This window comes from Camelus bactrianus, chromosome 10 (genome assembly GCF_048773025.1).
Source record: "Camelus bactrianus isolate YW-2024 breed Bactrian camel chromosome 10, ASM4877302v1, whole genome shotgun sequence".
NCBI lineage: Eukaryota > Metazoa > Chordata > Mammalia > Artiodactyla > Camelidae > Camelus > Camelus bactrianus.
The window spans coordinates 26,196,703-26,214,438 of record NC_133548.1 but is presented as its reverse complement, the minus strand read 5'-3'; the positions used below and the strand labels follow the sequence as shown (position 1 = coordinate 26,214,438).

The 17,736-nt window shown below is 33.3% G+C and overlaps 1 protein-coding gene across 3 annotated transcripts in view; it reads right to left on the bottom strand.

The window, feature by feature from the left end:
- The window catches only part of DCDC1 (doublecortin domain containing 1), a 393,336-nt gene that overhangs the window by 369,496 nt on the left and 6,104 nt on the right, over positions 1-17,736 (bottom strand). For 2 of the 3 annotated variants that reach the window (XM_074372209.1, XM_074372210.1), the window contains exon 2: positions 1,906-2,063. In XM_074372209.1, the coding sequence (XP_074228310.1) occupies positions 1,906-2,057 (152 nt within the window). In that variant the 5' untranslated portion in view covers positions 2,058-2,063. Of the gene's footprint in view, positions 1-1,905; positions 2,064-17,736 lie in introns of those variants that run through there. The other variant, XM_045523733.2, reaches the window with a different exon arrangement.

The following is a 17,736-nucleotide window of genomic DNA, read 5'->3' as shown; positions in this document are numbered from 1 at the left end:
GTAATTATTTCTCATAAAAAGATCACAAAGATGTGGAAGAAAGGTGGCAAGGAAAAAAGGATGAGACAAGAGAAGTTTTAACCTCAATCAGGGGGAAAATGTCTTATAAAGAAAATTGCCTCCCTCTGATAATCATATTAATACCAACAGATGTTAGACTACCATTAGCCTGTATGAACTTGATCCTTTTCAGGTTGAAATTCATCATTTTCTTTTTCATGAAGTAAAAGACCTCTGGGCATTGTCTTTTACTTTCCATTCTGTTGCCAAGAAGAGGATTACTTCATTTTCTCGGTACATCATAATCAAAGTTGATGGTAACAGACAACAGTGACAGAAAAGAAGCTATGATCCAGACAAATAAATAGAAAAAGCACACTGAAACAAACTATAAAAAACAGGCTGTAGGAAAGTGTCACACACACACACACACACACACACACAAAGACTGACATATTTTCTTAAAAGGGCAAATAAAACCAGAGTTAAAGGGACTCAGAATCAAAGAAAGAGTATGAGAAAAAAGCAGAAAGAAATAATAAATAAAATTACAGTTTCACAAAAGATACCACAAAAGATAGTTAGAATAAAAAGTAAATATAGGGGAAGGAGGTATAGCTCAGTGGTACAGTGCAGGCCTAGCATGCACGAGGTCCTGGGTTCAAGCCCCAGTATCTCCATTTAATTAATAGATGAATAAGCCTAATTATCTCCTCCCCCGAAAAAGATTAAATAAATAAATAGACAAATAAAATGTAAATACAGTACTATTTTGAAATGGAAAATTGTTAAAAAATAAATTCTAGAGGCAATAAAAATGCAAATACACAGTATATTATTTAGCATTGGCTACATTTGTACAAAGGACTACTTAAAAATCCTATTCAGAAAATCTTTCCCATTCTCTTATTGAAAGAACACTATCATGAGAAATTTACTCTCAACAATATAACTACTAGGTAATGATTTCCTAAAAAGTTATCTAGCCATTTATCTAGCACACTGTGTCAATGGTCTCATGTGCTAAGAATATGCACTCATAGCTCAGAGGAATAAGGCAAGACAAAACTTAGCTGAAAGTCCAGATTTCACTTTCACTTAAACTTAGTAACACAAAAAACAATCATACTGTCCTAAGATGTAATATGATCAAGCATTTCTATAAGGAGATTAACATAATCTCTAATTTACAAGTATTTTCTTCAATGTTCTTATAGTCTACATTTTCCTTTTACCATAAAGACCATGGCATCATCACCTTTAATCAGCCAACAGCTTATCAATATCTGACAGATACTTTTTCATTCTTTCACTAGAATTTCTAATGGAGAAAAAAAAAACACAAGAAAAATACTTCCATCTCCTCTGCTTTGTATGTCTAAGAAATGTGGTAGAAGTTAATAGTTAAGAGTTCTGGCTGTAATTAGATCCCTCTAGGTTCAAACTGTACCTTCTCTACATATCAGTTGTGTGATCTTGGTCAAGTTAATTAACCTTTCTAGGCTTTTTTGGTAAGATGGAGATATCTAAAACACTGTCTGCCTTATGTTCCTCTTGGGGTTGTTTGGAGAACTAAATAGATATAATGTAGTTAAGCACTTTTTAGCACAGCGACTGGCATATAGCAAATATTATCTGCCTTGTCATCATTATATCAGTATACTACCAATCCAAATGAGACTCTAGAAAATAATTTGTTTATTGCATCATCTATTTTTTTTCTTCCCATTAAATAGAAAAAAATGGAAGGGCTCTAACCCAGGCAACAACCTTCCAGCCCATCAGATCTCCAAGTTATTACTGATATCATCTCCACCAAATATTGAGCATTTACATAGAAAACTTTGTATTAGCACTTTTCTCCCCTTCAGAAGTCAGTTTAAGCTGCTGAAATAATATTCTTACCTTGGTACATCATTTGAAATGTATTTGTAACTGGGGTGAGTGGTATCCCCACTGAAGGTGCCTTCAGGGTTGCCTTGCTGTGATACCTCAGAGGTTTCGGTCAAGGGTGATAAAGAAGACTGAGAAAGTGTTGCTCTGTGATCTTCTGCCATTTACAGCTAAAAATGAGGAAGAATGTTATTTAATTTAAAATGTAAAATCTTCCTGGGTTATAAATTGAGGCTGGGTATTAATCACAATTTACTTCTCATCATGTTCTAGACCATGCAGCAGTTGCTAAATGAAATCTCACTAGAAATGAACAGATGAGAGCTTAAAGGAAGACAAAATTAATGAATCTAAGTCTTTGATCGGTATAATCCTATTTAAGAAAAAAATTATATAAAATAGTTGCAAACTATTTTAATTTTGATGTTTGCTAGAAAATAGCTAATTATACAAACAACATGAGGACTATGTTATTGAAAAGTGCAACACAATGTCTTTTTTTCCTCATTTTTTTTTTCGGTCTACTGTTTATCCTTTCGTTTTCTGGAAGCTACCCTTCTCCTGATTCTGATGAGAAGTATGTGGTCTTACTTTCCTGGCAGGGAAGTAGGTGTGTTCAAGGTTAGTCAATGAAAGTATCCTCCCCAGACACAGGGATTGCTAAATCAGTTCTGATGGAGAAGACGAAGTAGTGCCCTGTTCTCTACGATTGCTAGCTTTAAGAACAATGTAAACTTCTACCATTGAGATGGAAGTAAAAACAGATGAGAGAAAAAAATGACAGATGGAGAGAGGTTAAAAAGTGAAAGAGACTCCTGACGACCACATCTGAATCCTTGAACGCAGCTATTAACAACCACCACAGCTCTTGAGTTTCCTAGGTATGTGAGGCAACAGACTCCATTTTGTTTGTTTGCTTGTTTAAGCTAGTTTGAGTTGGGATCCTCTTATTTGTAATCTATAAATCTTGAATAGTGCACACAGACAACCTAAAATTTCTTAAGACCAATACTATACGCCCATAAGAAATAATATCAAAGAATGTTATAGGGTCCTTTCTAAGGTGTAATCACCCACTCACAATTCTGATAAAAATAGTTACAAAATCTCATGTCGGATGTATCCCACTAAGGTAAGGAGGAGTCCGAAGGCAACATGACATACCAGTACTAAGGGAAGGATATTACTTTGTAAGGTAATTAAAAAAAAAAGCACTTTTACCATTTTTCTGATATTCTGAAATAAACACATTCATTCATCCAGTTATTTACCGAGCACCTACAATGTACTTGGCATTGTTCTAGGCGCTCAGAATTTTTCAGTGAACAAAGCAGAAAAAAATCATGCTCTTTGGAGCTTACATTTCAGTGGGGGCAGATGATAAATAATAAACATAAGAAATAAGTACACTGTAAAATGTTAAATGATAAATGCTATGGACAAAATTGATCAGGAGGGGCATATTGGGAATATGGAGGTGAAGTGAATTATAAGTTTAAATAGGTTTGTCAGCATAGGCTTCATTGAGGTGGTAATATCTGGGCAAAGACTTGAAAGAGGCAAGGAAATGAGCCACACAATATCCAGGAAAGAGTGAGAGGGCCATGAGGTGGGGTATCCCGGCAGGTGTGAGAAACAGCAGGAGTAGATGAATACATGAACAAGAAGGAATGCAGCTGGGATGAAGTTAGAAAGGCAGTGGGGGCAGGGGGTGAGGTGTGGTGGAGATAACAGGGCCTTGTAGGACACTATTAGGACTTTGAGTGAATTAGAGATCCCATGGAGTGTTTGGGGCGGAGGAGTAATATAACTTAAAAAAAGATAATTTTGGCTTCTTTGTTAAGAATGCATCAAATGCATCAAAATTTCAATGTCCTGATTTGCCCATATATTAATATTTTCCAATACTTATTATCTTGACATTCACGTTAGAAATAAATTTCTAGCTTGTTCAAACAATGCTAACTTGGATTTTTACTGATTGCAGTTGAACCTAATCCTGAAACTCCTAATATTCCTTGAACTAAGTTGGTTTCAAAAACCTAAAATATATATCGGCTTAGAGTGCAGAAATGAGAACATTAGGATGGTTTGGAATCTAAATCTAAGAGTCCACTAATTTGGGGCTTTGGGTCTTCAAGGCTCACCAAGCTTCCCCAGTCAGGCCAATTCCTTAAAGTAACTCAATCTCTCTCTTTTTCTGTCTGTCTGTCTGTCTGTCTCTATATATAGTCAGTATATTATTAATGTATACGTTAATTATTATGTGTGTATATACATACACATACATACATCTTGTTGGTTTTGTTTCTATGGAGAACCCTGATACCCCTGTTTCAAAGACCATGTCAGTCTACAAGGTTAAGCTCGAACTAGAGTCAGAAAGACTTTCCTGAAGCATGGGCCAGTAGAGCCAGTCAGATGATGGATGCAACGGGATTAGCAGTATTGATGTGGGTCAGGAAGAAGCTATGGCAACTGCAGCAACACCAACAGCACCAGCAACACAAAGAGACAAGCTGACCAATAGTCTTCTCATTTGGGAGAGGGCATCTGGAAGACTTCCCTTTTGAACTATGACTTATCTACTAAGGTTCTTAGATAATCTACAAGACAGGAAGCCCAAAGAGTATTATTCAAGACTCGCTGCTAATTAAGCTTATGGAAGAATATAAGAACTATAATATAACATACTCACAAGTATTATGTCTTTCTCTGCCACTTTCTAGCTATGGGACCTTAAGTCTTACAATCTTTCTGAGCTTCAGTCCTCTTATTTGCAAAACCAACTATCACATGGTTATGAGGATTAAATAACCAAAACGGTGAATGTGAAAGTGTCTGGCACAGTACTTGGCACATGGTAGACATTCATTAAATGTTAGGTGAATCTGAGTCACTGTCAAAATAAGAAAAGGTATCTCTCTCTATGTAGTTTAAAAGAGAAGGTACTTTTCTCTGCCCAGCACTCCTTCACACTCTCCCTACCGTTTGAAATGTCTCAGAATAGGAGGGCTGAGATTCTCCTCACAGGCTCCCACAACAACCACTGCCTGTTAAGTTTTTTCATAGATCAGGTCTTCCCCAATTAGGGAATGCTTAAAAGTGAAAAAAAAATCCAGCTTTGTATAGCAAGGAAAAGTTACATGAATAGAGAGTAAATCACCTTGCAGAATGAAATCCCTTGAATATTCTGGTGTGTTTGTTATATAATTCAATTATTAAAAAATTAAAACAATTGCACCAAACTATTCAAAAATATCTCTTGAAATACAGCAATAGCTTTACTTTTTACTTATGCATGATTACAATCCCAATCTTCACCAAAAGAAGTAATCATTTTAGTAATGGTTATAGCTTTTTTCTTCTACGTAAAACACTTTCTGGATGCTTTTAGGTGGAATGAGTTATGTAGTGTGAAATCATTACCATACTTAAGTGCAGTATTTCTTCTGTAATGTTACTACAAGAACAGTGTTACAGTGCTCGCTTTGGCTCACATATACTAAAAAGAAGTGTTATCCTCACTAGAAGTAGAACGTATTAACAGGTTAAGAAAACAATAGGTTTTCAGGTAACATTATGGCATGTTACTAATTAAATGAGAACTAATTGTTAATTAGAAATTAAAGAAATAAAAATGTGTTAATTTTAATTAGACTGATACTAAATACCATAATATTTTAGCAAAGAATAGAAAAAGGCACTATTTTATGTTTTATTAACACATATAGAGCTTATTTACTGACACTGAAAAACTACTATTTTTCTTTGCTTTCCATCCGTTAACAATTTTATATGGATATGAGTTCTCTCATATTTCTAGATCTGTTCTCCCACCAGTTTTTTTTTTTTAAAGCATTCAAGTTCACAGTGGCTATAAACCTGGACACTGGAGCGAGAGTGTCTTAGTTTACATCCCTGCTGCCCACTTACTGGCTATGACACAAGTCACATAACCTCTTTGTGCATTAGTTTCATCATCTGTAAAATGGGGTTAAGAATAGTAGCCACTTCATAAAGTTGATGTACTCGGCACACAGTAGGTACTTAAGTGTTGGCTGTTAAAGAGGAGAGCTTGATGGTCTTCAAGTCAGGACACTAAGTACCAACAGCAAACAGTATGTGGAGACTTCCCAAGGGGCATGTAAGTGTGTATAGCTTTAAACAAATCAATTTCCAGATCTTGCCTTCCATATATATGCCATCCTAAAATGTACCTGCCCAGGAAACTGCCTGTCCCAACTACACTTTGCCCTTGGGAAGTCTCCATTCTGTCATTCTAGAAAAGAAAGGCATTCCTTTTATGCACATTTGAGGGTTTCAAACTTAAGAGTTAACTCCACTATTTTTTTAATGAAGAAATTATAACCCCCCCCACTAATCTATATTATAAATATATTTCCAATAAATTTTACTTTTTATCCTCAAAAAAATCAAAAATGGCAATATATTCATGCTGTTTTGAATAAATGTATACTAAAAATAGTTATAATAAAAAAATCAATCCTGGGGAAATTTTGCAACACTTACAACCTTATGGTCACAGGATATTTTAAAAATGTGTTGTTATTGTATGTCTGAGACGTCAATAAAAGACTTTCAAGCATAAGAGATAAGAATCAGAGTGGAAATAAAAGTTTAAGGAGGAAAAGAAGGATGCAAAATTTCCAGCTGTTAAGGAGAGCTTGTTAATATTTTTAATGTTTTGATGTTTCAAAATCCCTATAGTATTCAGGCCTGGGGCCAAACTGTTCCATTAAGATGTGACATCTTCTCATGCCTGAAAACAAGGAAGCTATCAAAGACAAGTGGGGAATGTCAAAGGATATAGGAACCAACTTGAAGGGAATTCCACTGGTCAAAGATGGCATACTCTGAACAAAAAAAGTAGAAGATAGAAACATTAAACATATAAAAATGCATGGGTATCTAATAATACTAAAATTAAAATTTTAAACTTCATTATCTCATCATTCACCTTTGTTGCTTGCTAGGGCACAAACTGTTGTTCTGAAAAATAGTAAGTGTACTTTTCCTGCTCTCCTAAATGGGCTATAATTCAAGATGACCAAATAGAGGATGAGAAACTTCTTCATAGAAGAATCATATCTAATACATGCAGATGGAATAGAAGAATTAGCAAATCACCATAGTGCAAACCATAATGAAATAATGGATCTAGATAATGTTTGTCCAGGTAGTTTGTCATCTTCAGATGAAAGAGTGATGGGAAATTTATACTAGATGAATCTGACTGGTATCACCTATACCGCTGATACATATTAATATGTTACTAAAATAAGACAACCAGAAATTGTTTCTCCTTATGTGACTCCACAGGGATTATAAACACAAGACTGTCTATAAAGCATTCTCGCCACAAATACTGAATGTAATTGTCTCTAGATCTAACTTCTAGTTCATGACAAATAGGAGAAGGTAGAGAAACAAGTTGAAGGACACGGCACAGAGAATAAAGGGGAGGGAGAACTGGTACAAATGAAAAAAGACTTAAGAATCATATCAACCAAATGTAAACCTTGTTTACATCCTGATTTGAACAACATTATTTTTTATTTATAATTTAAAAAAACTTTAAAATATAGTCAATTTACAATGTTGTTTTAATTTCTGATGTACAGTATAGTGATTTAGCTATACATATACATATATATCCCTTTTCATATTCTTTTTCATTATAGGCCATAAGGTTTTGAATATAGTTCCCTATGCTATACAATAGGACCTTGTTGTTTATCTATTTTATATATAGCAGTTAGTACCTACAAATCCCAAACTCCCAATTTATCTGACCACCCCCAACTTCCTTTCCCCTCTGGTAATCATAAGTTTGTTATATATATACCACAACTTCTTTATCCAGTCATCTGACAATGGGCATTTAGGTTGTTTCCATGTCTTAGATCTTGTAAATAGTTCTGCTATGAACACTGGGGTGCATGTTATCTTTTTGAATTAAAGTTTCCTCCAGATATATGCCCAGCAGTGGCATTGCTGGATCATAGAATAAGTCTATTTTCAGTTTTTAAAGGAATCTCCATACTGTTTTCCATAATGCCTGCATCAAACTGCATTCTCACCAACAGTGTAGGAAGGTTGCCTTTTCTCTACACCCTCTCCAGCATTTATCATTTGTGGACTTTTTAATGATGGCCAATTTGACTGTGCAAGGAGATTCCTCATTGTAGCTTTGATTTGCAATTCTCTGATAACTTGCGATATTGAGCATTTTTTTCATGTGATTATTGGCAATTTGTATGTCTTCATTGGAGAAATGTGAACAAACATTAACTTTAATGAGACATAGACTTTTGAGGCAATTGGTTATATTTGAACACAAACGGTATTATTGGTCTTAAGGAAATTATTTTATTGGATGTGAATAAATGGTATTATTAGAATAAATATCAACATTTTAATTGGTTAGAGATACAAACCAAGATATTTTGAAATACAATATGATTGGGATTTGCTTTAAAATACTTCAAGGAGGAAAGTGAGAGTATAGATAAGAATGGCAGAAGTTGATGGTTGTTTATATTGGGTAAAGAGTACACAGGAGTTTGTTTTACTATTTTTTCTTCTGTTCTTGAAAATGTTCATAATGAATTGTTTTTTTAAAAAAATCATACAGAATTTATGTTTATTAGATATATTTAAAAGACTGATGTTAACGGCTTTATTTTAAAATGTCAGTATTCATAGCATACCAGAAGTTACATCTATTCCAACTACTTAAGCTTATAATGAGAAATTTGAAACGTCAACTTAAAAATGTACACAGGCGTATATACTTTAAAAATTATATTAGGGAGTATGTAAGCAAAACTATTTGAAGGTCACTGTTCTAGTCAATAAGTAACTTTGACCTCAGCTTTGAGTAAGGAAAGAATTTAAATTGAACAGAGCAGACACAGACCACTCCTACTCTTTTTCCCAGGTAAACTAGGATTTGCTTAGTTTTCCTGGGTTTACTTAAGAAAGAGCCATTCCGAGGTGAGAGACATGTTCTCATAATTCCTTTACTGTGGACAAGGTGCTTAAGATTGCCACAGAATCATCATAATTTAATACTCCTTTCACGGCTTGTTATAGGTCCCTAATTCAGACAGTGATGATCAGATGCATTAGCTTAAACTCCCAGATTGTGTGGGAGGATCAATGAAGTTCAAAGTGAAAAGTACTGCCAAGTGGAAAATTACTTCGATGAGAATGGTAGCTGCTGAGCCTATTTCCAAACAAGCTAACCCAAAGGGCTCACAGACCAAATTAAAATGCTCCATTCACACAATTTAGTACAAAAAAAAAAAATTAGAAACACATAGTGATAAGCAAGGGGAAAGAAAGAAATTATACTACTAATTATTATTTTTAAAATTAATTTTGTGTCAATAGAAATATAGCTTACTATAGAACAGTCTGTTCTTCCATAATGTAATAGTTGTATGCCAATTGTATTCCGTAATGTAATAGTTGTTATCAAAACTTGTTTTATAAAAATAATAGTTAAATTGGAGGGGAAAAAAAAGGAAGGAAGTTAAGAACTGGAGTTTCAGACTCTCAATTTTTTTTTCCTGTTGGAATTTCAATGACAAATGTTTTTGCTTGTTTGTTTTATTCTAATAGCTGTAATTATACAATGCTACAAACTAAATATACTAAGATAAATCCAGCCATCTAGCTTTTGCATTACTCTATGTTACCAGGACTATGGTTAGCAGAGCAGTTCTTATATATTCTTAGCACTTTATTATCCTGTCACCCATTGTTACGATAAATAAAACATAAACAGGAGGGCATTTGTGGCCCTCCAAATGTGTTTTTCCTAAAACCACTTTGGTAATTCCAGATCCCATCATCCATCCATTCAATTGTCAAATATTTATTAAGTACCAACTATTTTCAGACTTAAAAAAAGACAATGGATTCAACGTTGAACAAGAGAACATTGCTTTTTCACTAGTTGAATTTTCATTATAATAAATGTACACAATTTTAATTAACTTTTTTAACTAAAAACAATTTGAATGATGATAACTGCAGTTATTACAGAAATGCCCACATTAAGATTGGAAAGAAAAGTATAAAAAAAATAAAATTCCTTACAAATCCTAACCTTGGAGTTAGCCATTATTATAATTTTTGAATATTTGTTTTCTAACTTTCATCTATGGTTTTACAGAGATAGTCTTTTCTTTAAACAAAAGTGTGACCATATTAAATAATCAGTTTATATACAGCTGTGTATATGAGAATATTCCTGTATTATTAAATATTTGTTGAGAACATAATTTTTTAATTACTTGTTTAATATCCTAGCTAGTTGCTCCAAACGCTTCCAAATGCTTCATATTGTACATAAAGCTACTGTTCTTGTACACAACTTCAACCATGTCATTGACTAGTTTCTTAAGAAGTTGTGGAAGTTAAATTCCCAGATTAAAGTGTATGAACAATTTTAAAGCTGTTGATGTGTATTTCCAAAGTGAATTCTTTTTAGAAATGTACCATTTTCTCAAACTAACAGAAATGGTATATAAAAGCCCATCTAACAGCACTCATTACTGGAATAATATATTATTTCTTAACCTTAAATCTTAGAATAATTTTCTAACTGGTAGTGGAAATTTAATTTTTAAAATTGTCATTACTTAGAGTTTTTTTCATATCAGTACTCAAGGAGGAATTTCAGGGGATAATCAGTGAGATTTTATGATCTGGAGGGCATTATGCTTAGTGAAATAAGTCCAACAGAGAAAGACAAATACTGTATATTATCATTTATATGTGAAATCTAAAAAATAAAACAAATGAATATAACAGAACAAAAATAGACTCAAAGATATAGAGAACAAACTACTGGTTGTTTGTTTGGGGAGAGGGAAGGAGTAAAGAGCAAGATGGGGTAGAGGATTAAGAGGTATAAACTCCATATGATATCACTTACGTGTGGAATCTAAAAAAAATGGCACAAATGAGCTAATTTACAAAACAGAAACAGACTCATAGACATAGAAAACAACTGATGGTTACCAGGGGGGAAAGGGGTAGGTGGAGGGATAAATTGGGAGTTCAGGATTTGCAGATACTAACTACTATATATAAAATAGATAAACAACAAGGTCCTACTGTATAGCACATAGAACTGTATTCAATATCTTGTAATAGCCTATAACAAAAAAATATGAAAAGGAACATAAATATATGTATAATAACTATGCTATACACCAGAAATTAACACATAATTGTAAACTGACTATACTTCAATTAAAAACAAAAAGAGGTATAAACTGCTATGTATAAAATAAATGCTACAAGGACATATAGCACAGGGAATTTGACCAATATTTTATAATAACTTCAAATGTAGAATATTCTATAAAAATTTTGAATCACTATGTTGTACACCTGAAACTAATATAATATTGTAAATCATCTATACCTCAATAAAATAAAAAATTACCATTATTTAAAGTTTTTATCATAGCAATACTCAAGGAGGAATATCAAGGGATATTCAGTGAGATTTTTTGAACTATAAATTATTTTAATTCTACTTAGAAAACATTTAATTAAAAGAAGAAATTCCTGAAATATAGGATATATGTTAAACTTCTAGATATTTTAAAGATAACTGAGTTCAAAATATCTAATTAGCCCAATGCCCCCTTTCCCATATACTTATGAGAACATATCCAATTATCTTGAAAAAGGCAATTAAAATTACTATTAATAATCTTAATACTAGGACATGTTATAATTCATTTGATAATTACATTTCCCACAAAGATACTGTCAACATAAACTGTGAAACTGCAGATCCATCCTGTTTACAAGTATCAGAGACAATATGCTCACTATTCTGTTGTACTTAAATGTTGTATTGCAGTTTTTCTTAACAGGTAATACGTGACGTGAAACATGTCTGATTTTATGCTTCTTAATTTCCATTCTGATGTTTAACATTCAGAAATTATATTTATGTATCACACATCTCAGAAAACAATTTAAATAATTAAAGTAAGAAAAATAATAGCAACCATGCCTCTCATTTCAAATACAAAACATAAATCTTTCATTCCTAGATATCAAAGAACAATCTGCGATCAGAAATGCCAACTATTTACATTTTCTAATTTATGCAGCTAGCATTATTTTGTCTAAGTGTTCATATTTTATATTTTCAGAAATTTATTATGAATCAAAATATTGTCATAAAAATAAGAAACAATCAAGAGACTATATTTTAAGGATTGACTCATAAGTTTTGAAAATTCATTATTTCTATTCTTTATTCTGGTTTTTATAACAAGGAAAAGAAAAAACTGCAATCATTTTTATTTTTAAAACATACTACAGGAAAAGGTACCATTTAAGCCAGTCTGAAGTTTACAATATTTATTGTCATCTTTCTTCAAAAATATGCATTAGAATAAATATTTTTCTAAACACTAAAGTAAATACAATACATGGTTCTGGCATATTTATTTTTTTGAAAAGGCACTCTGAATCTTAGACAACATAAATACTAGGCAGTGTAGTGGTTGCCATAGTAACAAGTAAATAGGAGCATGAAAAACATGCAATTTTTCAAATGTATACACTTCTTTCATAAATATGCATATTTTATAGATAAAAATTTTTTCAACCCTTGCTTTAGCTCCCTGTTTAGAGAGAGAAACACCTAATTCTTTAGAAATAAAAGATCATCACCTAGCAATGGAGTAGGCTCAAAAAAGTTTTTAAGTGCTTTATGGGAAATCTTAAGGTTTTTAAGTCAATTTTCCAAAATGAAGGAAGGAAAAACTCCTTTCATTCTATATTAATTGTCAGTTCTTTAGGTAAAGGTAAAACTGTATAAATTTCTTTTCCTCCCAAGCATGAAAGTCCCTTTTACTTTGCATAAGTTTATTAGTCACATGGAGCACTTGACCATGGAAAACGGAAAGCCTCCTTGATCAGAAAGAAGTACCAAAAGTTAATGCTAACCCAGGAGCGGCTACTTGAATAAATGATCTGAAAATCTTTGTGTCAGTGAGCTAAATTAGATTTTAAAGAGTTCTCTCCTTTTTTCTTTCCCTTCATTAAAATACAATCTCTGGTTTACAGGTACCTTAGAAGACACAGAAGTATATTGATACAGTGTTCTGAACTTTATACTTCCAGCTGAAGAGGGCTTAGAGTACATTTTCCAGGACTGGAAAGCAAAGAAGTTCTATAAGCCATGATGTGAAGTTTGAAATTTATTGAAAGGTAATAGTAAGCCAAGCAAAACAAGAGCAGGACAGTAGCTCAGCTATTATTGGGAAACAAATCCTTCAAATCTGATTACATAAATTTGTACTTCCAATTTGTTTCAATAACAACTATTAGGTAACATTCTTCTGGAGAATTTTTTAAAAATTTTAAAAAATCACCTTCTAGGCAGGGTGCCAAATATGAGGTGACAAAACAGTGTGCTCCAGGGTTCACCTTGTGCTAGCTCCTTGATAAAGAAACCATACACTGTAATGGTTAAGGACTGACTGAAATAGCCTGCGGGAGGAACTCATCACACATATGCACAATTCTATTTAAAGAGAAATCATTTTCCCCCCTGGGGGAAATAGTAAAGTTAAACTTTAAGAAATCTGAAGAATGAATTAAAACAGTAGTCAAATATTTATGACTATAATAGAATGAAATAAATCACATGGATGATGTGACCACTGCAAAAGGAAGGACGAATATATCTTTTTATTCCTCTTTCCTCTCAATCCTTTTACCTATTTCCCATTGTTTCATCTTAAAGTGATGGGAAAATGTCCCCAGAGACTGGAAAAGGGAAAACATACCCGTCTTTAAAACAAGGGGAAATGATTTTGGTAATTAGACAGCTTAATTTAACCTGGAAACATGCAATAACAAATTAAACAATCAATTAGTGACACCTAGAAGGGCATAAAATATTGGAAAACAACCAACACAGTATCTGAAAAGCCAAATATGCCAGATGAACTGAGCATCTTTTTCTGATAGAATGACAGACCATATCATCAAATAAGAAGTGAACAGTGTAATCTATTTAAGTGTTGTAAGTCTTTTTATTCTATTCCTCAATCCAGCATAGGGGGAAATGGTTTAGAAAGAAAATAACTTAAAAACTGGCTTCAATGCCAAACCAATGGATGTTGACATATCTCCTTTCTCATGAGGGCCTGTTTCAGAACCGAGTCAACGTCTTTACTAATGACTAGTCAGGAATCTTGGCCTCCTCTATGTTTTGTCTTCATTATATCAGATCCCTGAGATCTCTGAAATTAAAAAGAATGTTTTTCCTCAGTTTTCTTTCCAACTTGTTGACCTTTTTTTTCCCTAGGGATCTTAAATGCCTTGTTACTTCAACTAAATGGTGCTGTACCGGTACAAGATATAAACCCATTTTAGGTAGCAATTTTGAAAGGGGAAGAGGGAATGCTTTGTGTATGACTTAAAAGGATCTTCCATGACTAGACAAAATGGGAAGTAGCAGAATGGTGTTTAAATGTAAGTAAAAACACTTAAAACTTGAAGAATGTAAGGAATAGCTGTTACTTGGTTAGAAAAGTGAGACAGTGAAAAGAAGATCAACTGTACGGAGTGGAGAAATGAATCCAGTTCTTCAAGGAGAGATGTCTCTGTGCCATGTGACTAGCTGGCTAAGCCCACAAGGGGGTTAGAAGCACAACTATGGAGGAACGAGGTCCCAGCTTGGAAGGAAGTCAAACCTTTGGTCTGTATCAGAGAATCAGACAAGAGCCAACACTACTGAACTGAGCTCCTTATCAGATCAGGATAAGTGTTGTTCCTCATTATGTAATTAATATCCCTTTTTCCTAACCTCTGTTACTATTTAAAATAATGATTTTTATACCTTAGAAAGAAAGAAATTTGTTCGCTGAATTGTTTGATGGATCTTATCTTTCTAAGCCTAGTCAATGGGAGATGTTTCCAAGCTAGAGAGGTCATTACTTGTACCAGGGAATCAAGAAGGAAATGAGGGTAAGTAACAGCTCCCAGCCTTTCTCCCTTCCATTCTCTCAACACAAGGTGGTCACATCCTTTTCTTCCACTCTTACCCTAGGACACTTCAGAATGTTTACTGGAAAAGTTACTATGAAAAAGTTTTGTCACATACAACTGACTTAATTTTATGACTGAAAAATCGTAAGAACAAGGGCAGAATGTTTATATTTTGCAAGCCAAGATTATAGCCAATAATTTGCTTAGTTTAATAACTGAAGAAAAAAAAAATGAAATAAAACAGACCTGTAGCTTCAGGACACATGAAGGCAGCGCATGTAATGGAAAGACCTCTGAAACCAGACCAAGAAGTTCTCGAGTTTTGACCTTAGTTTGGGGTCAGACCTGGGGTAAATCCTAAACTTCCTTAGGTTCATTTCCTCTATCTATCTAAAAAAAAAAAATTAGGGGGGGAAAAAGATAGAATGAGGGAACTCTAAATTTTATCTCTAAAATTTTTAGCCATTTAGTAGAAGAGCTTTCATATACGGAAGCAAAAGTAGTGTGACAGAAAATGCAAAAGATGTGGAGTCAGCTAACTTGAATTTGAATCTTGCCTCTGTCCCTTCCAGTCTGATTCCTGTATGTGTATGACAATAATATTTGCCTTACCTGTCTTACAAGGCTGTTATATAGAGCAAATGAGAAAATACATAATATGTGAAGGTATTTGTTAATTATAAAAGTGAGTCCTCATTTTTGTATTTAGTGCTGCATCCTGCACTGTCTAAGAAAGTAATTTTAGACATGGTAGAATATGTTCCAGAGACTCCTTGTTACCAGAGAAGATGCAGCTATTTACAATTTACAACTTAGGAGTGTTTGTCTCCTCGTTGTTGATTTGCTAACAGTGCCATGGTTGGACAGCCCAGGTTCCTATGAACTCAGTAAGTATTCACAGCAAAAATATGCAAGATTTCTAAACCAATTCCTCTAAAGGAAGAAGTGGGGACCTTGGTCAAAGTCAAGAAACTATGTTGGTTGGTGGTATGTTAGAAGTGGAAAGAGAAGAAAAGAAGAATTGGTTGGGTTGTACAAAGGATCAACTTAAAGTATGGACTAAGACAAGACAAAAAATATCAGCAGAAGGGAGTTGAGGACACTGGAAATTACCATTTTGATTCTATAAAATGTGCTAGTTGGACCTGCTATGTAGATGAAGGAGGTCCTTGTGGAATAAAATCCCAGGAGGGCAGCAGACATAAAGTATAATATATTTGTATATAAATATACATATATTAACATATGTAAAGCTTAACCAGTAAAAATATTATTAAGTTGGGCTACTAAACATTAGAGACTTGACCTTTTTTACTGATAATTTGCTTTTACCATTATGATATCTAACTTTTCCCTCAGGAAATATGTAATGAATTTCAGATGGTTCTCTTCAACTTTCCAGAACACAGAAAGTTCATTTGTGAAGGTCTGGTAGTTTTACTTTTAATATATATATAATTAATTGTAAAATAAGGAGAATGATTTCTAAGAAGCATGCAAAAATTCATTTGTATTGATTTATTGTCATATAGATTATGACCTTCATAAATAAAGATGGGTCCAGGATGGCATGTGTCTCTGAGAGATGATATGCCACAGAGCAAACCACAGCAAAAAGGTCCAAACGACAAGAGTGAAGCCAGACACGGCCTCATTAGTGTAATGAAATTTAACTCAATTTATTAAGTATGTATTGGTTACCAACTAATACCTATAATTAGAGAGGCATCAAAATATAAATTAATTTACTTTGGTAAAATTGATCCAGATATATTTCTAATCATTTCAATTGCTTTAAGCTTGCCAATTCTCCCTGTATTGAAGACTGTTAGCTAGTTTCTGGACCAACCTTTGGTGTATGTTCAGAGCTAGGAACCAAGTAACAACAGCACTTGACTCCTGAGGGCAGGCTTAGCCTCATCTACCTGAAGCAAGAAACTGGGGAAACAGGACATTTACCAGACTAAGCCTAAAAGAACTGTTATAGAGGACCCAGGAAAATCTTTTACATCTGGTTACACTTTCTTATCTTCTTCTTTTGCAGGATTACCTGACTTTAATCTAGGGCCTATTTATAAGCTCTATTTCTAAGTATTTCTTTGTCTGTCAAATTTGATTATACATATGTATATCACCAAAGTTCACTCTCATTTTCTACATTAGATTTTTGAAATTCTGAACTTAAAGACACATATGTACATTGTACAAAGGAATAATTTTTCCTTTCCTTGTGCTGAAATAAGAAAAGTTATTTAAATTATCGCCAAATATAGGTAGAAACTAAAAATAATAAATTTAACATTCAAAGACACTAACATTACAGATCAGGATTTACACTACAGACAAAGATAAAAAAAATATAGTCTTTCAAATTAATATATCTGACTGTCTTTCTGTAATGCTCCCGCTTCACCTGCAGCACATCAGACAAGGTAATAATTTATGATAATCATATGAAAATATACAATTAATATTCATCACCTCTCATTCCTCATCACTTTAGATGATCAGTAATGCAGAGTGAAAATGCTGTCAGATTTCTAATTGCTTTGTAATGGGCTTGAAACAGGGAAATCATTAAAGGCAAACAATCTGTCATTTGTCTGTTACTTTAACTATCTATCACACAAAAAAACCTCATTAACGAAATTGCTAATGAGCTACAAAAGACTATATTCATGGTGCTTCTACAGTAAATTAAAAAGTAATACTATGAATTGCTTAAAATATTTTAAAATATGATATTTTTGGACTTTCATCATAAAATATCTATTCTTC